The 20207-nt window shown below is 45.4% G+C and overlaps 2 protein-coding genes across 5 annotated transcripts; one reads left to right on the top strand and one right to left on the bottom strand.

Annotated features, from left to right (window-relative positions):
- The first annotated feature begins 13 nt into the window (after positions 1-13).
- GHRL (ghrelin and obestatin prepropeptide) lies at positions 14-8878 on the top strand. Of its 4 annotated transcripts, none has more exons than XM_014604571.3 (5): positions 14-162; positions 5095-5238; positions 5661-5771; positions 6322-6430; positions 8500-8878. In XM_014604571.3, the coding sequence occupies exons 1-5, from the start codon at positions 112-114 to the stop codon at positions 8517-8519; spliced, it is 435 nt and encodes a 144-aa protein (XP_014460057.1). In that variant the 5' UTR covers positions 14-111; the 3' UTR covers positions 8520-8878. The 4 variants fall into 4 exon arrangements, with proteins under 4 accessions (XP_014460057.1, XP_014460079.1, XP_019355355.1 ...); XM_014604593.3 differs by having other exon boundaries at positions 5658-5771; XM_019499810.2 differs by lacking the exon at positions 14-162 and adding an exon at positions 2800-4882 and having other exon boundaries at positions 5658-5771.
- TATDN2 (TatD DNase domain containing 2) lies at positions 7563-18222 on the bottom strand. Its single transcript, XM_059715683.1, has 6 exons — positions 18056-18222; positions 15999-16490; positions 13832-14746; positions 13054-13181; positions 11512-11695; positions 7563-10870 (listed from the first exon to the last, which is right to left on the bottom strand). Exons 1-6 carry the CDS (start codon positions 18191-18193, stop codon positions 10730-10732), a joined length of 1998 nt encoding a protein of 665 aa, XP_059571666.1. The 5' UTR covers positions 18194-18222; the 3' UTR covers positions 7563-10729.
- Between the last annotated feature and the right edge of the window lie 1985 nt (positions 18223-20207).

The raw sequence follows: 20207 nt of genomic DNA, 5'->3' as shown, positions 1-20207 counted from the left end.
GGTCCTGGCAGGTCAGTGCAGCCGCGGGACGCACTCAGCGGAGGTGGGGTGGGCGGCCGCCAGGCAACAGGGGAGCTACGCGCAGCTTCGAGGCGGTTTGCTGCAGGGGTGATGTCAGCCGTGGCCACGCGTGGGTTTTTTCCCCAGCTACAATATCATCAGGTAAGTTATACCGAGCTGCCAGGACCTGGCCTTCAAGCACTAGCAGCCATTTGTGCGCAGGCGCAGAGGGCAGTGGAAGCCATTCCGCCAGTACTGCTGCCAGTACCTGAAGCCCCCTAGTGGCATGGTCTGGGTAGTGCGGCATGGAGCCTGCTGGGTGCGGTGTTCCTCTCCTGCACCCCTCGCTGCTCGGGACGGGAGGGGTCGGTGCACTAAAGGGTGTTTGACGTAATTGCTTTTAACAGTGACGTGATAATGAACGTTACTCTTGACACAATCAATACCATGTGCTGTACTGGCTTCAACTGCTAGCTAAGGACCTGCCGTGGGTGAGTCCTCGCACAATAAATGTAGACCAACCATGGTGCAAAGTAATGATCCTCCTGCCATAAAATGGTCACCCAGCCATAAAAAGAGCCAGCCTGCTACAGAGTTAGTGCTTGAAAATGGGTGACAACTTTATAGCTGGTTTCTAGTCAGCTTTAATTTGAACTTGTGGCAGGGCCCTTGGAGAGAGGAACAAAACTTGATAAATTTCATCTAATGCAATTTTCAACTTGGGTTGTCTCATCAGAATATCATTTTATATTCTTCACTTGAATATGAATTAAGGTCTGCTGAGGATCAGCTTGAGGACTAGAGGTTGCTGGTAAGTGCTTGGTGTTTGCCCTAACCATAATGTACTATGCCCGGACTAAAATACAGTAAATACAGCCCAAGCATCTGGCAAAATGTACAGCAAAAAGGCTGCTGAGTCCAGTTCTCGTGATTTCTTTACATTTCTTCAATATTGAGGTAAAAGAAAAAAAAGACCAGACTTTTGTTAATCCTTCCCTGGTTGCTCAGAGATGCTGCAAATGGATGTTATACTTATTCATGCCCCACAGATATGCCCCATTCTTTACCTGTGTGGCAACAGAATACATTTGTACAAAAAGGAACAAAGTTATCTAAGATCAACAACATTTCCTGTGACATCGCAAATAATTCCTTTTTTTGAAAGTGCATTCCCATTCTTGAGCTGAGGCTGATCTTTACTCAAATGATATGCATCTTTGCACACCTTTCAAAATACCTTTGTTTGAATGTGAGCTGGTTCTTTTCAAACCACAGGCACTCAGCGTATCCCTGCCTCGCTCCTCAGGTGTACAGATGGAGTAAGTGCTTGGTTCAAAAACAGGCTAATTTGGGACATGAACCCTGTCATTCCCCACCTAACAGCATTCCAGTGCCTGCCACCAGGCTCAGCTCACCAGGAGAGTAGGTCTGCAAGGCACCGCGTGCAAGAGCATTTCAAACTCCCCCCTGCAAAACTCTGATAGTTCTTCAGCCCCATCCCAAATTGAAAGTGAAAACATACTATTAACAGCAGCCTGTCAGCATCGGAGCTGTGAACTCTTATTTGTCCCATAGGTGCCATGCAATGATTTAACAGTTCTGGTCATCCAAAACAGAGTAGACAAGGTCTCTATAACCAGAACATCCAACAGTCTGGGGTCCACTACAGCAGCAGAACAACTCCAGCCCCAAGCGTGCAAGTGAAAACAACTGTCCTAATTAACCTAACCTTTTTAGGAGCTATAAGGTGAGGTACCTTCTCAGGGGAACCGGGCTTCAGATCATCCTATACTATTTTATAGATCAGGGATTATAAATACAGGCATGATGCTCCTCTCCCTTCCTCACAAGTCAAAGCTTTACAGCTAACCAAGCTTACAATTGTGCTTGAAGTTCAGCATGTGACTGGGCCTTACATTTACAGCTTATCACCTCACATTTACAAATTCCTCTTCAGTGGTTTCAGATGGAGATGGTCAACACTGAACTAAAAGCTGTAATTTAGCAAAGTAGAGCTACAGGGAAATTTCAAAGCTAGAAAATGTTTGGCATGGCAGTATTTGTTTAAACAAATGGATTCAGATTTTCCTCTATTTCTTCACTTTTTGTGCCAGTGGAAAAAAAGGAGGGGAGATAAAACAGTGCAAAACAAAACAACCCAACACTCTCCTCTTTTTACTTCCTCTTGAAAGTTTGGAAATATCTAGGGAATGGAAAAGTAAGGGGAATCCCACTGCTTCATTTTTTCCATGTGTAAGTATGAAAAACACTGAAGTGTTAAGTGCTTGATACAATGATACAGGCCCCCCCCCTTTCCGAGTACACAATCCAAAGCATCCAAACAACCTGATTTAAAAAACCCTTCCTATTTCAATGTCTTATGTCTTAAGATCATGTGTTAGTCACCCTAATTCACCAGCACAAACCTGGATGACAGAACTTCATTTCTGATGCAGAGAAACACCAGAGCTATGGGGAAAATTAAGTTGGTATTGTTAGCTAGGAAAAAGTTTGCCAAGGAAGGAAGACCTGTATCATTGTGTCAAGCAGTTAACACTTCAGTTTTTTCATACTTACATATGTAAAAATTGAAGCAGTGGGATTCCCCCAAAATTTTCCATTCCTTAGATGTTTCCAAACTTTCTTCCAAGATGAAGTAAAAGAGGAGAGTGGGGTTTTTTTGCATTGTATTTAATTTCCCCTCCTTTGTTCCACTGAAACAAAAGGTGAAGAAGTAGAAGGATATTTGAATCCATTTGTTTAAACAAATACTGTAATACCAAACATTTTCTAGCTTTGAAATTTCTCTGTAGCTGTACTTTGCCAAATGACAGCTTTTAGTCCAAATCCCAGAGGCAGCTGGAAGTGGGAAGAGGGACTGATGAGCAACTGTGCAGAGTCTTGTTGTGATTCTGGACGGCAAATCCCAGAGATCTTGGGTGCACACGAAGAGGAAGTGAACACACAACCCATGCTGGCCTATGTGCCAGAGAGCCATGCTCTAGCACCCCCCAAGCTCCTGGCTTCAGCTACTGCAGGCATGTGGGCTGCATTTCCCGAATGAAAAGTGAATGTCTGTTCATTTGCTTATTGGTTCAATCTTTGCCGCTTAGACTAACCTGCAAAGACTGAATCAATTCAGCCTTGGGTTTTTTGACTATCTGTACTTAACCCAAAGAAACATAATGGCTGTAGGAACATAACAAGGACTTTGCCCAGTATTTCAGAACAAGTTATTTCTTACTTTAATACAATGCAAGACTTTTATTATAGGCAAAAATATTTTTTTTTCCATTTTCCTCCTTTGTTTTCTTCACTGCTTTGGTACCTGTCTTCAGTCAGTTTGGTCTGGTGCCTACACCTCTTCTGTAGCTCAGTGGCTGTTCTCTGAATAGCTGACCTACCCACCCTGCTCCAGGTAAGCTTGTATGACCATGGCTGGCCCCACCTGTTAAAAAAGGATGCTTCTCCTGCCCCCAGTTTCCCACCAGATTCAAAGAGTCTGTGTCAGAATCTGTAATCCTAAAAATAGACCATGCTAAATCTGGTTGAATTCTTGGACACTGGGTAGTGACCCAGGTGGTCTCTTCCAGTTTTATGCCCCTCTATTCCTGTGACCAATGGTTTCCTATACCAGTGAGTTCCACAGCTTAACTGCATCTTGTGTGAAGATGAAATATTTCTTTTATTGACGGGTTTTGTCTTTTTCACTTTCAACAACAGTGAATTTCCACTTTTTCGTGTCTTGCAAACCTGGGAGAACAGAAGTTCCCAATCTACCTTCCTCAGATCATATGCTTATGTCCCTCCTTATTCATCTCTTCTCTTAAACACCCTGGTCTTTCTATAGTCCATAGGAGAACTGTTCAGGAAGAGATCATGAAGCTTTTTTTGCCACAAGGCTGTGAAGTGCTGGTTTCTGTTTCAGATTAGATTTGAAGTCCTGGCTTCCCAGAGGCATTTTGTTCTTTGTTCGCTTGCCCAAATTCTGACTCTGCTCAGTCGGCTGTAGCTGTGTCATCAGCACTCTTCTCCACACGTGCTACCTCCACTGTGGTTCCTAATCCCCTTTCTGGCTGAGCTGGGAGTCCACAGGAGAACTGTCCCAGGCTTTCACCCCTTCTCTGTTCTTCCCTGAACCAATGTCCAATTTGGCAAACGTGGAAGACTAAACAAGCTCCCACCCCCATACGTCATGGCTGAAAACCCCCACTATAGCCTGAGGTCTTTAACAAGGGAAATTTAAAAAAGATGGAATAACCCACTTAGTAAAAGAACAGAAAAACATTTTCTAGAATAGGTCACATATAAACTTAACTTCTCTATTTCGTTACTGAGCTATGCCAGTTCAGGTACCGATTGAAAAGTATTCTTCGGAGAATTCAAGCCACAATCATAGATTTCATAGACATTTGGGCTGGAAGGGACCCTGGAGGATCATCGAGTCCAGCCCCCTGCCCCAGGGGCAGGAAGTCAGCAGGGATCATAGGATCCCAGCAAGGTAAGCATTTCACCTGCATTAATGAATGGAACATTCTCAACGTCTGGATCTTTTTTCAGAGAGTTGCTATCTAATCCCCCAGGAAAGCTAATCCAGCGACAGATCTATGCATTGTATTCCACATTTTGTTGATTTGGTTATGACCTAAGCAGAGCAAGTTTCCAAGGAATTCCAAATACGTATTAGGTTGTATTTCAAGGGGCACTTTAAAACAAAACAAATATTCCAGTGATAGAAAAACTCCCCACACAGCCATTTGGTGAACCAAATCTAGGCAAGCAACCTTTCAGGCTGGTTCCACCCTCACCACCTTCTCTCTTGTATACTTCTTCTCTCCTGTCCCATCTTCAGTTCTGTCATTTTTCCACTTGTGGAAGAAAGGTAAGTGAAAAAGGTAAGAAAAAACATTCTAAGTAAAAAATAATAACTTCACTTTTAAGGGGGATTCTCTCTATTCATATCTTTAATACCAATCTCTTATGTTTTCCAGGCAGTACAAAGCCTAATTCAAATCAGGGGAAACTGGAGGAGCTGTATCCAGATTCTGCAATCAAGTGACACTGCAAAGTTTTTAACTTCTCCTCTTTGTTAAGTTCCCAGGTTTGGTTCAGCGCATGCCCAAGGCGATCATGTTTCTCAGAAGTGCTCTGCTGGGAATTCTCCTTTTCTGCATTCTCTATACAGAAACTACTCTGGCTGGCTCCAGTTTTTTAAGCCCTGAATACCCAAGGACACAGGTAAAATTAAGAATATTCTTCTCTTCTTAATCCAAACCACTTTCCCTTAGAATTACCACTTGAAACCAAATGACTTTATGTTAAAGCAATACTCAGAAAAAAAGGTCAATCTGCCTCAGTATCACGAGGGATAAGGCCTTTGAGATTTATCTCAAATGAACATGAACTGTTAAGGCTGTATCTGCACTTGAAAGATTGGGCTCCTGAAGTGTCTCCAGCGGTAATAAAGAACTAGAGTGTAGATAGGATTCTGATAATGTTGCCACTGTCTATCCCCATTCAAACCAAGATAAAACAATGGGAGAAGAAACAACTTCCATTAGTGAAAAAGTCCGTATCGCAAACTGCAAATTTTCCAGCACAGACCAGGGTTGTTTGCCTATGGAAAAAAAAAAAATTTACACTGGGTTACTTTTCAGCAGCAGAAAGATGCTAAGAAGCCTAACACCAAATTACACCGCCGGGGCACAGAAGGAGTTTTGGATACAGATGAAAAACAGGCAAAAGGACACAGCAATGAAATTGAAGTTAAGGTCTGTATTTTGCAATGGATTCAATGAGGCTGGGTGGGTGGGGTGGAATTGTGGCTTTTTGTTTTATATCGTCACACAGTACAAAATGGAAGAAAAATTTGTCACGAAAGGTAACATATATTCATAGCCAGTTTGAGCAGTTAAAACGAGCACTTGAGACTAAATTGTTGATAATCTTAAAATCTGAAGAGGCTGAGAATTATTGCAAAGAATACACCTGCAACCTGCTACCAACTTAATACCAATATTTATTTTCACTGTAGAATTCCTAGTATTTTACTTTAGGATTGTTTTCTTTCAGTAACCTCATACTTTGTTGCAGCATTTGCCCATAACAGCTGTCCACTGCAATCACTGTTGCTCAGGTAGTGAGTAATAATTATTTCAGGACAAGCTGATGTTTGGAGAAGACAAACTTTCAGGCAGTTCAGTTACCATACTTCTTTTGAAGATAGCATACAATCTCTGTGCACTCAAGAGCAGAAAGAATTTGAACCCTCTTTAAAAGGAACAGTTAAGCCATTCTTTTGATTTGGTGTTTTCATTTTAGTGCAATGTCCCCTTTGAAATTGGTGTCAAGATAACAGAAGGACAGTACCAGGAGTATGGACAAAAGCTCGAAAGGATCTTAGAGGACATGCTTACAGGGGAGCCAAAAGGTATTTTCTGCACCATCAAATCTTTCAGAGAAAGATAAGATTGCCAGGCAGGCTTGCCAAAAGGCCATTACCTATTGTGGGATACTAAACCTTTACACCAGAGATCAGCAGCCCCTGGCACACACACCGGAGCATGGCACGCAAGGACATTTTGCTTGGCACACCACTACCCACCCGGACTCCACACAGCTACTGCCAGCCGCGCAGCCTGGGCTGCTCCCAACAGGCAGCTGGGAGGCTGCAAGCAGCCTCGCTCCATGGCTGGGAGCAGATACCCAGAGTCTGGGCTGGTTGCAGGGGCAGCACCAGCCTCTTCCTGGTGGAGGGGCTATGCTGCTGGTGGGAGTGGGGTGGGCTCAGCTGTGCGGGGCAGGTGGTGGTGGCCCAGGCAGTACTGGGAGAGGTGGGCTCAGCTGCACGGGGTGGGCTGTGTGGCCCAGGCAGTGCTGAGAGGTGTGGGCTGTGGCCCAGGCAGTGCTGGGAGTGGTGGGTGGTGGCGGCCCAAGTGGCACTGGAGGGGTGGCTACAGGGTGGGGAGCCTAAGGCAAATTTGGAGGTGCACGTGCAGTCACCGCCAACACAGAGCTGGAGCCATGGCTCTGGAGTGCCGGCATCAGCTCTGCTGTTGGCGATTGCACGCGCACCTCGAGGTACAAGTTGGGGAAGGGGCCTGAGGCAGCGCACGCATGCATGCCTGCCTCCACATGGACGGCAGTGGAGGGGCCAGGGTTGCACTGCCCCAGCCCCACCACCCTGTGCCCCACACCTCCAAGAGGATGGTGGGGGAGGGACCTGGGGTTGCGCTGCTTTGGGCTTCTCTTCCGCCCCGAGGGGTGCGTGCAGCCATCACTGAGGCTCTGGAGTGCAGGGCACAGGGGCACTGCTGGGAAGGGCTTGGGGGCAAATAGCCACTCCAAAATTCACCACAGGGCCTCCCCCCCACCCTGCACCACCAGGGCCGCCACCACCCACCCTGCCCTACTCCCACTCAGGCAGTTAGTGCTTTTCTCTTCTCTGTTTTTCCTCTCTCATCTTCTATTTCTTCTCTCTTCTCTCCTCTTTCCCTCCCTCTTTTTCTCTTCTTTCTCTTTCTCATCACAACATGCTTAACAAAAAAAATACACAACAGAGGTAGTATATGAAATTTTATTCATTGTCACCAGGTTTGGAATTTTTAGAAAACCTGGTATTTACTGTAAAAAAAATCAACATTTGTAATTATTAACTATATTAAAATGCAGTGTGTCCTGCCATGTACCTCCCGCCCCAGCTTTGTTTTTCTGGCATGCTGGCACTCCGTCTGGCCCCTTACAAGGTAGACATTGCAGTTTTTTTGGCACTGGCCAAAACATTGCCTACCTCTGCTTTACACTATGATTTTAGATGGCCACTAGCCATTTTGGGTGCCCACTATGAAACCCTGTAAAGAGGCCTACTTTTCAGAAATTGAGTAAGGAGGCTTTAAGTAACCTTATGTTGAGCACCAAAATATGAAAATACTTTAAAAAAAATGAATCACAAGCCACTTTTGAAAAGAGTCAGTATTCCCATATGCTTTCAGCCAGTATCTTTTTTTTTTTAAACCAGTAAAAGGCAAACAAAATAATTTTGGATGCAAAAGAGGCAAATTGGCTGACTATACCACCACATCAAAATCAGTCATCTTATTTTTGTGTTTGAGACCCTTCATATTTCTGCATTTCCCTGCTCATCCACTTGTCCTTATTGTGTTGGCTCTTTACCCCCTATTCTGCCAACAATGCCAGCTTTCATCACTCAGTTGTTTGTTCTCGCTATAAATGTCTTTTCGCTGTTTGCCAACACCTCCTATAAATGGATCTGAAAAGCTACTTTACTGTCCTTCAGATCCCTTCTCAAGCCCTACATCTTCCAAGTCACATACATGTCTGCCGCTATAATAACAGCAGTAAGCATACACAAACCCAAATCAGTGTCTTCCTCTCCTTCCTCTTCTGACAAGACTACATTGACAGAAGCCAGATCTTGGTTGGGCTTCTGGGAATTACAATATAAAAACCAAAATAAATCTCTGTCCTTTGCCCTTTCAGAAATCCAAGTGGAAAACTGACAGGAGTTGAAGGACACCAGCAGCACATGATGACCGTTATTACAACAAAACTCTGCTTTCGAGTTGTACACCTGATAATATTCTTTTAAAAAACAGATGCCTGGGGCTGAATAGTTTACATTTTTAAACCATTAGGGTGAAAACAGACCTTTTTGGGAGGAAGGCAAGAGATTAAATAACTCGGTAAAGAAAACCAGCAGCCACCTGACTTTTAAGTTGTTTTACTTTTATTTTTTTCTTAATTGTATCACAAATGTTCTAGGATGTGTTTGTAAGCCATTTGGACCTTTTCTACCAATGGAGGGAGAAGACTTGTGTATGCTTCTACAGCCGAAAATAAAAGTAGTATTGAAACTGCAGTAATTTTTTGCCATTTCTAAGATTATGTGAAGAAACTAGATGCAAGTTTCAGTCTCTGTTATACACATCAGCTTAATATGAGGAGCTGCACATAAAAATAACCCTCAATTAGCCTACTCACTTTACTCTGTTGTTGATGCATCTGTTTCAAAGGGTATCACACCCTCTCATACCTCTTCTGAAGTTAGTGAGGATCTAGCTGTCATTTTCATTAGAGACAAACTAGTGCCCTTAGTGGTTCTACAAAGAGAACATCAAATTATATTTTCACAATGTAATTTTTACAGTGTAAAAGGTATAAACTGTCCCTCCCTTGAATGCATCAGGCAAATTCATGAGCGACAGCTGCCCTAGGAGCAGGCAGTCCCCACTACTGAGATACACTCTCATGCAATGGTGAGGATGGTTTCCCACTCAACTGTTTCTCTCAATTGGCTGATTTAAGAGAGACCATGTGTCTTTAACAATATTTTTAAAGGGAATACTTAAAAAAAACAACCCTATATATTCCAAAACCTTCATATAAAACAGGAAGCAAGTGCCTAATTGATGCTAATATCAGAATGGAAAGTCTGTGAAGCAGAGGGGTGGAATGGAACTTGCCTTCATACCATTATTTCAGGGTTCGGAGATGGGTTTGGAATTCCTGCCTGGAATGGAGGCTAAGCAAACAGGCAGAATCAATTTACAGAAATGCATTTAGTTTATAGAGATCCATGCTCATGATTTTGCAGTCTTTCTTAGAAATTTTTATTTTACATTTTTAAATATTTAATTTTTTTTAAAAAAAGTTTCAACTGTAGTTCCAAATATTATTTAAAAAGTTACTATCCCTTGTTAAAAATGTTAAAAAGTCTTCTGAACGCAAGGATAAAAGTTGACATGAAATAGTAAAAAAAAAAAAAAAAAGAAAAAGAAAAAAAAAAAGAAAGAATTCTACAAAAAACCCCTGGTTTGAGAACTGTATTTATCAAGGTTTTTGGCACTTCTTTCACAGAGGCACTTGTCTTCATAACAGTTTGATCGCAGCCCCACAGAACCACCTTTGGGATGGGATTCCACAAAACAAAATACAAGTCAGGTTAAAGAGGGTTGTTGTAATGTGTAGCCAAGCTTCGTTTCTCCTGAAATTAAAACCCACCGCAGCCATAAAATTATGTGTAGGTGGATCAGCTCTAGCAGTCATAACATTTTGCTAAAAAAGGTTTAAAAGCTTATTTAGTACCTATAGCACATGCACTTCATTATACCTTTCAAGGAAAGGGGTCCATACCTAAACAACACCAACTTAACTGTGTACAGCGTTTTCATTGTGTTGTGCAAGGAACAGGGTACAGTTTTGCATCAAATTCTCTGCTTCAGTATTTTCTCTTTACTGCATGGTCTCAGCAATTAGGTGCTTTTAGAGGCTATGGTTGATGCCCATTTACCCTTTGGGCTCTAGCTGTCCTCGAATCATTCAGGTCAAGAATGGTTCAGGAGTTACAAGCTATTTACTCTTTTGAATGGACCAATACCTATAAAACTGGACAACATTCCACATTTCCCAACACTAGTTCTCCTTGTCTTCACCTCAAGGAAAACTGATCTCACAGACACTGGCACCTTCTCTGGGGGTGTGCTCCAAGGGGAGGTAAGCCAGCAGGAAATTAAACGGAGATGTGAAGGGACATGGATAAATAGAAATGTGTAACTCTTATGAGGCAAGTGGAAATGACAAGTCAGGAGGGGCTAAGTGTCACCACTGGGACCAGAGTCACAGGATGTGATATAAGTGTCCCTTCAAAGTTTCTCCCTGTTTAACAGCAGTCTTCCCAACCTAGGGCTTCTCTACCTTAACTAGCACCTTCCTAGACATCATAGAGACTCTTTGTGTTCTGCCTTAAATTAGCCAGGGTGAGGGAGAGTGGTAGGCCTTTCAGATGGGTGATTTCTCTCACTGTGTGCAAGGCGAGTCCTGGGTGAGAATACTGGCACATGCTTTTGGGAACCTGCGAAAACATTAAAGAAAGGGCAGAGTCAGGAACAGTGAATCTCTTCAACTCTGCAATACTCAAGACTAATCAGGAGTTACCTTCATGTTAAGCCTTTTATTTGGGCCTGGACACTTGCCAGCAAGCATCTTTCCATAATGCTGTTTGATGCTTTGGTTCAGCCTTTTTTCCCAGAGCACTTCATAAAAGCAGCGGCCAGCAAATAACCCACATAACAGCACAAGAGGCCATAGAGGCTGGAATACATCCCTGTCTTAAAAGGACAGCAGAGAAGACAAAACTTCCATTTTTAAAGTTCTGTCTGACAGACCAGTGCAAAATTCAGTACATCAACCATAGTTGGACAATGGGCTGATTTGGTCCTGCTGGAATCTGCATCTAGGATGCAAGAGTGTCTACAAATTCAAAACTGAGGCTTGGGTACTACTTGTAAAGAGAAGAAGCTACTAGGCAAGAGAGGCTAAAACTTGCCTTCCCAGCCATACACTTTTTGGAAACCAGGGGCAAAATATAGGCCTACACATGCTTCTAGCTGCTTGTTTGTAGGTGTCCTATCAGTCAGCCTCAACATGACGGAAAGACCTTGTAATCAACACTGGAGAGAAGAGTTACTGAGCATTTTATAGAAACATTCTTACCTGTCTTGGAAGGAAGTATGGAGCATCTGTTTCTACAATTATTCTGTTCAAAGGGATTTTCCTGACAGTCTCTCTTGCTTCAGCGGCAGATGAATAGGTCAGCAATGCAGTGAATCCCACCGAAAGATTTGGGAAATGCTTTAGCAATGGCTCTAAGACATTGTAACTGCCAGTAAAACAGTGCCTAAAGGTTAAGAAAGTGTTGGTTATTCTCCAAGGTAACAACTGTCAGTTCTGAAAGAAGGTGACAGAGAGGCCAAAGAAGGAGATTGCATAGTAAGGATCCAAAGAATCCTGTTTGTGTGTTTATATATTTATTTTACAAATCCCATTTCAAGTCTCAATGTTCCAGTGGAAATGGATTCTATCAGCCACAGACTTCCCATTTTGCCATTCCCTGCAATAGAATTCTGGTTTAATTTGTGATTTGTACAAGTGTGATTTTTTCTTAAAATAACCAAGCAAACGTTTTAGCATAAAAGAAATGTGATTTGGCGGCACTTAAATGAGTTTTGGTATCCTCTAGAGGACCACACTTCCCTCTCTCTCTCCCCCCTCACCCTGCAACCTGATCTCCACCCCACCCAGAGCTGCAGCACACCCCAATGCCCACCCTGCCCAGAGCTGCAGCATGCCCTGATTCACACCCCACCCAGAAGTTGCTGGCTGCATCCATAGCTTATGCCAGCACCCTCCTGATGTTGTGGAAGCAGCCCCAGGCAGGCGCTGGCATCAGCTATAGATTCATAGACGTTAGGGTCGGAAGGGACCTCAATAGATCATCGAGTCCGACCCCCTGCATAAGGGTCGGACGTGGCCAGCAGTTTCCAGGTAAGGATTGGGATGTTCCCACCCCGATTGGGGCTGCAGCATGCCCAGTCCCCACCCCACCCGGAACCTGCCAGCCACATCCACAGGTTATGCCAGCACCCACCCAGCCCATTGGAAGCAGCCCCCGGCAGGTGCCAGCATCAGCTGTGGACGTGGCCAGCAGGTTCCTGGTGGGGATCAGGGCATCTGCCCAGGTCCACAGCTAACACTACTGTATCAGTCCTGGGCAGAAGCAGTCCTGCCAGCCCGACCAGCACAACAGAAACAGCTGTGCCCACCCAACACCATGCGGCAGCTGGAGCTACTGGCTGTCTATGGGCTGGACCCTGTGAATTTGTGGCCACCTGCCTGTGAGCCAGGTACAATCAGTTGGTGGAATGGATTCAGCCCACAAACTGTATTTTTCCCCACCCCCCAGCCTAAAGGGAATAAATCACTTCTACATATCTTAATTTAAAAATTAAGAAAATCAAAATGGATTAGAGAAAAAAAGTTTCCTCTCCTCACATATTTTTTTACTTTCACTCTGTTTTCAGTTTCCACCCCCGGCTCAAAGTCACATTCTTCTGTGTAAGTGAGGGAAAGAAAACCTATAAAAACCTAGTTAAATTTCTACACATTTGATTATTTGTCATTTTATTCATGGCAGTATTAATGCTGACCAATACTGAATCAAAAGTGCTTTTTAACACAGTGAAGAGAGCTAGCTACCTGTGTATCTTGTAGTCACTGGGCACAAACTTTTTCATGATCTTCAACAGATCATCGTCTGCCTCTCTGCAATGTATTACTAAGGGTTTCCGTAAGGACACTGCCAGTTGCAGCTGCCTTTGAAATACCTGAATAAAAAATAAAGTCAGAATTAAGACAGCCTTAAGTTTTACTGGAATTATTATAATAGAAAAGAAAATACGGAGGCCAGGGGGACAGAGGGAAGCACTTTATCGAACTCAGTTGATTTCTAGTAATTCTACGTTTTAAGTCAGGACCTTATCAGACACGGCACAGAGGTATGATGGTAATGGGTAGATTAAATTTCTATTAAAAGAAGAGAATGATTGAAATTTCAATTCCCTGAACCCAGCCACGTTACATCTACACTTTCAGATACACTGCCCCACAACTGCCATCCTCATTTAACAGATGGCACAACTAAGGTGCAGAAGCGTTACCTGATCTGCCCAAGCTTCTTAAGGAAAGCACAAGCAGCTGGGATGCAAACTGACTGTTCTTGATTTTCACTGTTGTCCATTTAATCATGTTGCTCCCCTGCTGTATTATAGGACACTTTATCCAGATATCCAGGTACTGACATCTTACTCATGGTCCAATTCACACAATGCTATCATGGTTTTCTCCTACCCTAAAGGCAATATAAGGCTATAAAGTTATCCTACCATATGTATGGGGAAGAAAGGGCTTGAAATTCACAGGCGGAACTTAGAAATAAGCACAAATAACGTAATAAACTAGAAGTTCAGCTCCTTACTTTGTGCTGTGTGGATACATCTGTAGAACATTTATATGAATAATCCAGTCCCATTTCTCCAAAGGCAATAGCTTTAGGGTGCCGCATGGCTTGTAGGAGGCTTCTTTCATGAAATTCAGTGTAGTAACGTGCAAAGTGTGGATGACAGCCAAATGCTCCCCAAACCATGTCTTCTTTTAACAAGTCCTCCCACAAAGAGTCCCTCAGAGTGCGAGGGTCACAGAAGTCAGTTATACAACCTTGAAATTCTTTGGGAAAGGAGCTGTGGTAAACCCCTCTAAACTTTGCAAAGGTCCCCTTAAAAGACAGCTTGGAATACAGCATATCCAGATGGCAATGGGTATCAACAAAGCCTTCCTCCAAATATTTAGGCAGCTCATCAGGCACTTCCCTGTTCATGTATTCATTACTAAAAGAATCTGACAGTCGGACTCTACGGACAACGGGAGCACAGGATCCCACTTCCTCCCTAGATGGTCTACTTCTTTCCCTACAGACCACAGAAGAATCACGGGAACGTGATCTCCAATGTCCACCTTCAACTGGTGACTCTACATCTTCAGATGCATTGAAAGAAGCATTTGTTGCAAGTTCTACAGAAATGTCACAGAGAGAATTGGTACCCGAGCCAGTTAGATAGGAAGTATCCTGGCTGGGGCTCAAAAACGAACAACACTCAGGTGGTTTGGGACTATTTGTCCAGGACCCTACAGAGTCATCCCACATGCAACTATTCACATTAGTAGGATATGTTAAGTTATCACTTAAAGTTCGTGAAGTCTCCAAAATTCTTGGACTATTAAGCTGTGGAAGTGAATCCTCCTGGGAGAATCTAGCCAAAGATTCTACATCTTCCACATCAGACCAATCGCTTCCTACAGACGGGTTCTTCTCTGGCATTTTTTTCTGTTCAAACTGTAAACCAAAAGGCAAAAATCACAATCGATCAACAAAATAAACTTAATTTTGTGGACAGTGAATTGCAAGAATATCAATTAGGGCCCCGCTATGTGTTCATATGCAAGCTGGAGAGAAACCAGCTATAGAATTGTTACATTTTTTTGTGATAATTACTTTGCATGTGTGGCTGGTCTAAATGTATTGTGTGATTAACCAATTGGTTGTACGATAATTACTTTGCACATGTGGCCAGCCTTACTTGGGATGTGTGGCCAGTCAAATTTATTGCATGATTAACCAGTTAATTGTATAATATACGTGACACATAGCAGGGGCCTTAGACACTTAGCTTTATAGACCAGCTGTATCTTACCAAGAACAGAGCAATTCCAGCAAGCACATCAGTTTCAGGCTAGACTAGCATATCTAGGGTAGAGGCCTAGGACAATGGGTAAAAAGGAGCAGCAGAAACTTCTTTCCTTTCTTGTGTCCTTGTAACAAGGTATTTTAACATAATTCACAGATTCATTGGAACCTGATAGAGTCGTGCTGTGAGCACTTCCGCTATGTCTTCACACTTGTGACCTCTGGGCTGTCAACTGTGCGCTTTGGCACCCACTGAAATATACTGACAATCTTTAAATACTGTACCTTATCACTGCCTAATGCAGAGAGGTATACTTTGCCTTGAGTTCAGCTACTCTGGTGCCTGGAATTTTTCCAGCAGAAAATAGCTCATCCAGGAACTGAGAAACTAAGAAGAGACTCCTTTTGTGCAACCGTAACTCTTTGTTGTCTATATCTTCATAATTAGCATTTCAGACTTCTACACTGCTTAGACTACATTAATGTAGAAGACAACTAACTACAGGATTACACATAATATGAGAGGGTATCAACCAAGGCGTGCTGGACTCTGTGTATTACATGGCAGCATGGCTAAACTTCACTGCATGCTAACAAGGGCTACCTTCCAAACCTGTCCTGAGTCAAAGATAAGTGACCCTACATTCATATTCTTTATGTATTGAGGAAATGGAGGACAGCCATTGATTTCTATCCTAATGACACTATTATCTAGTGGACAAATCAAGACAAATTTTCAGTAGTGGTCACTTACTAGATTGCACCCTGTTGAAAGAGTTCTTCATTTTGTCAGAACTTTTATTTTGCTCATTTAAGATTTTAGCTAGTAATATCTCCAATCCCATGCCAGCGTGTCTTACTCAAGAAACATTATTTCACAGCTCAACATGAGCACTCTCACCTCAAGGCCATCTTCTGAACTCGAAGAGGGCTCATCAACAAATACAAGCTTCGAAGGGGGTTCTGCAATAACCGTCCTCTGGAAAGTCACAGGCTCTTTTCTGGGGTCACTCAAAATGACAACTGACCTAGCACAACTACTTTCCTCTGTGGCAGTTTTCTGTCCATCTAAGTCTAGTGGGAGATGCTGATCTTCTTCAACCCTTGGAGCTGTACAGAAGCTTCTTGAATTGCCACCCAACTGGCAAGGCTTTTTTCTATGGTCAGGGCTTTCAGTCTTAACTTCATCCGATGGAGGTGCCGCCCTTCTGGGCAGTTGGTTTATCAATTGCCCAAACACACCCTGGAGAGCCTTAAGATATATTACTGTTGATCCTTGGTCCTTCATTCTCTTTTTCCTGTGACTTACAGTCTCCTCTTCTTCTGAAGCACCCTTACTTTCAGTCCTTGGTGCCAAGTTACAGTCTGCATCATCCTTGGACTTATTCTCAATCTGTGTAACAAATGAAAAAATGATATTACTCAGTTGTTCATTAAATACCAAGTCATTTTATCAATCACAAAGCATTTATGTTTGAGGAGTACTGAACTAAGAATTCCTCTCAGGATATGACAAAGGTGACTAATGTGAAACCTGTTCAGGGAAGCTAATGGATCTGGCATCTGATGGAATGTCCTGAGACCTATGGTTTGGAGACTACGACTACACCTACGAAAATCACAATCTGCTTCTTTTTCTGAAAAAAACATGTGCAGCCTCTTGGCTTCCAGGTAACTGCAAAGCCAGCCTAGTTGGCAAAAGCAGAAGTACCTCTCTGGAAGAGGATTACTTCTCGCCATTGCCCCTCTATACACCACATACTGTTTTCAGCTGAAACACTTTTCAATAAATTTCTATTAAGTCCCTAGTAGCCAGTTCTCCCCATCACATTTTCGTTTCGCTCCTTTCTGCAAACTCAGGGGACTACTACATGCTACACATTCCCCAGGGGGCTGTTACTCCCATCTCCTTCAGCACGTCTTGCCTTTGGGGTAACACCACTGGGGTTTCTAAATTAGCTCGTCCTAGTGAAGCCACGATGATACTATTTGGAACGCTGCATCTGATGAAATGATCTTGGGTCCACAAAAGCTTGTGCTCTATACACACACCACATATATATATGCATGTACACACATATACTATGTATATATATGTGCATGAACACACCCCCACACCATGCATATACACGTGCCTGTACACATGCACACACGCCACATATGCGCGTGCATGTATGCACACACGCCACATATGCATGGGCATATGTACTTTCACGTGTACACATACACTATATCACAATGGTGGGCAAAACAGAGCCTGCAGGCCGGATCCAACCCACCAAGTGGTTGTATCGAGCCCACTGGCAGCTGGTGAACTTAGCCAAATAATTACCCATATATTATATACACGTGTGTGTGTGTGTGTGTGTATATATATGTATATATACACACACACGTGTTTATGTGCACACACATGCATATATGTATGCATGCACACACACATTGTGTGCATGTATATACACACGTGCACCACACACACACATTCCCCACAGGGAAACATGTCTGAGCTGCAGTAGAGTCTGCCCATCCGGGACAGACCTCATCAGCCCTCTTTGGACACCCAGATGTGACGATCACCGAAGACAACCATCCTCAACTGCCAGGGATTGCTGAAGAAGACCTGCCCCTCCCCATATACACACACACACACACACACACACACACACACACACACACACACACACACGCTGCATATGCATACATACACACACACGCATGCAGGCGAGTGTATGTGCATATATATGTGTATATGCAACAGCATCCATGTGTGTGCTCGCGTGCGCGCGCGCACACACACACACACACACACACACACACACACACAGGCCGGTAGCGGCCTATCCGGGCGGCTCTGGCTCCCGCCGCACGAGCGCCCTGTGGGGGCAGCGCGGGCCCTGCAACCGCCGGGCGGCGGCAGCGCTGGGCTCGGGGCGGGCGAGCGGGCGGGAGGGCAAGTACCTGCGAGCCCCGCTCCCGGCCTGGCCGCCCCCATCGCGGGGCGCTGCCGCCGGCCCCCGCGGGCTCCCCAGTGCTGCCGGGCCGGGCGCGCTTGCGCTGGGCGCTGGGCGAGCCGCGAGCCCCGCGCCGCCCCTCCATCCCGCCGGCTCGCGCTCGCGCCCGCTCCGACTCCGGCTCCGGCTCCGCTCGGAGAGGGGGCGGGGTCGCTGGCCCCGGGTTGGACTGGGCGGCGGTCACGTGCGCTGGGCGGGGCAACGGCCACCTCCCCAGCCCCGCCTGGGGGCGCGAGATGTTTCCTCTCGGCCCGTGCCTGGCCGCCCTCCCGCGGTGCGCAGCGCACTCCTGCTCCCGCTCCCGCTCGCCCTCGCACGCTGCGGTCCGTGACTAAGCGTCGACATTTCACCTGCGCTCGCAGGCGCCTCGTGACGGGGGCTGTACGCTGCCCTTTCCCTGCCGTGCTTGGGGAACTCCAGCCGGCCCCAGGGACGGGCAGCGAAAGGCCCACGGAAGCACAGTGAAGCTATAGGAACCGAAAGCCGTGGCAGAGGTGATCTCGTTTATTAGATCAACTAGATATTTGCAAAAAAAAAAAAGTGTCTGTATTTGCAAGGTTTCGGGCACCGGCCGCGTGTCAGGCGTAGGGGATTGCAGCGATTGTAAAAGGTCCTAGGTAGAAATTAAAATTCATATTGAAGGCTACGAGGTTTGCTAAGAAAAGACGGTGCTTAGAGGTTACTCGTTCACTTATTGCCACGCTTAACTTCCTTCGTCGTGCGTGTGGTAGTACGTATTTTCCCAGCAGTGTAAAAAACGCCTTACGGGGGTGCGTCTACCTGTGAAATGAACGTGTGGCAATAAACTGGTGCATCTTGTGCAGGAGTTTATTGCTCCTGGGCACCGTGTTTACATGTACACCCTAGGAGCGCAGCACGTTGAGCTGGCTCAGAGCAGGCCCAGGGGTCCACCTGCCAGCCTGGGGCCATTGGTGACACATAGGGAAGGGCATGGGGGGGCATGTGCCCCCCCTCAGATTGACCCCTGGAAATGGGGCGCTGGGAGAAGCACTGTCGTGCCCTCCCCTTGCACTGACTGAAGCGCCGGCAGCAAAACCGGAGTGCCACTGGTACTTCTGGTTTCACCGCTGCCCCCTGCAGTCAGCGACCAGCAGCTGGTGCTCCCCCAGAATCAGGAGGCACCAGTCGCCCGTGCCTGGAGCTGCTCTGACCCAGCTCGATGTGCTGTGGAGGGGCTGGCTGGGGCAATAGGGTGTTCCAGTGCAGGGGTAGCCAGCAGGCAGCCCCCTTGCTAATGCACCCCCATGCCCCACCCAGCTCCATCAATGTCTATATGTGTGTTGCGGCATGAACGACACGTGCCTCCGGAGGCTGGGGGAGCACGGCAACTGCCCGCAGGCAGCAGCAGCAGTGTTGGTGGTGGAGGCATGGCGGCAGCAAGCGGGGAGCTCCCACAGGCAGCCGTGGCAGTATTGGCAGTGAGGAGGTTGGCAAGTGCCAACAGGCGGTCAGCGACCACCCACAGATGCGGTGGCAACGGCCAGCAGTGATCAGCAACCACCTGCAGACTCCACAGGCACTGCTGGCAGCATTGGCAGTGCTTCTTTTGGGGGGTGCATCACCAATCTTAAGGGGTGCACATGCACCTACGTGCACTCCCTCTAAGCGTCGCCAGTGTCTTGCAGTGCACTAAATAACGCCAGCATAGAATACTTGTGTTTACAAGTACTGACCTCTGGTGGAGTTAATTTTCCTATGGCCTAATAGGGCTACATGTATAGACACTGAGGGCATTTATACAGGTGCTCCAGGAGTTGGGGGGGGGGGGGGGGCGGGGAGGGGGAGAGAGACTTTAATTAGATCGCCTGGAGTGTGTGTCCCCATGCTGAAAAATGGCAGTAGGGGTGCTAAAGCTTGTGGGTAATTCCCATGCTTCAGCAGACTCAATTGAGTGTGCTCCAATGCACTGTAATTGCTGTGCATCAGAGCAGCCTCACTGCTCGTGTATAGGCGCCCTGAGACTTCACTGCAGAGCTAATTAGGCAACTCCACAGTAAGTGTCTCATGTAAATGTGTCCACAAGGGTGAAATATCTGCTTACTTGCAGATACTCCTTGCTTAATGTCACAGTTATATTT

This window comes from Alligator mississippiensis, chromosome 12 (assembly GCF_030867095.1).
Source record: "Alligator mississippiensis isolate rAllMis1 chromosome 12, rAllMis1, whole genome shotgun sequence".
In the NCBI taxonomy this organism is placed as follows: Eukaryota; Metazoa; Chordata; order Crocodylia; family Alligatoridae; genus Alligator; species Alligator mississippiensis.
The sequence above is the reverse complement of the archived record's forward strand: the minus strand, read 5'-3'. Positions and strand labels throughout refer to the sequence as shown.

Excerpts from the sequence above, each read along its gene's own strand:
- GHRL (XM_014604593.3), top strand. The coding sequence starts at position 112 with ATGTCAGCCGTGGCCACGCGTGGGTTTTTTCCCCAGCTACAATATCAT. Across the intron at positions 5,772-6,321 it reads GCAATGAAATTGAAGTTAAG|TGCAATGTCCCCTTTGAAAT; the intron begins GTCTGTATTTTG and ends TTTTCATTTTAG. Across the intron at positions 6,431-8,499 it reads GCTTACAGGGGAGCCAAAAG|AAATCCAAGTGGAAAACTGA; the intron begins GTATTTTCTGCA and ends TTGCCCTTTCAG.
- TATDN2 (XM_059715683.1), bottom strand. The coding sequence starts at position 18,193 with ATGGAGGGGCGGCGCGGGGCTCGCGGCTCGCCCAGCGCCCAGCGCAAG. Across the intron at positions 16,491-18,055 it reads GCCGGGAGCGGGGCTCGCAG|ATTGAGAATAAGTCCAAGGA; the intron begins GTACTTGCCCTC and ends TTTGTTACACAG. Across the intron at positions 11,696-13,053 it reads AGTGACTACAAGATACACAG|GCACTGTTTTACTGGCAGTT; the intron begins GTAGCTAGCTCT and ends CTTAACCTTTAG.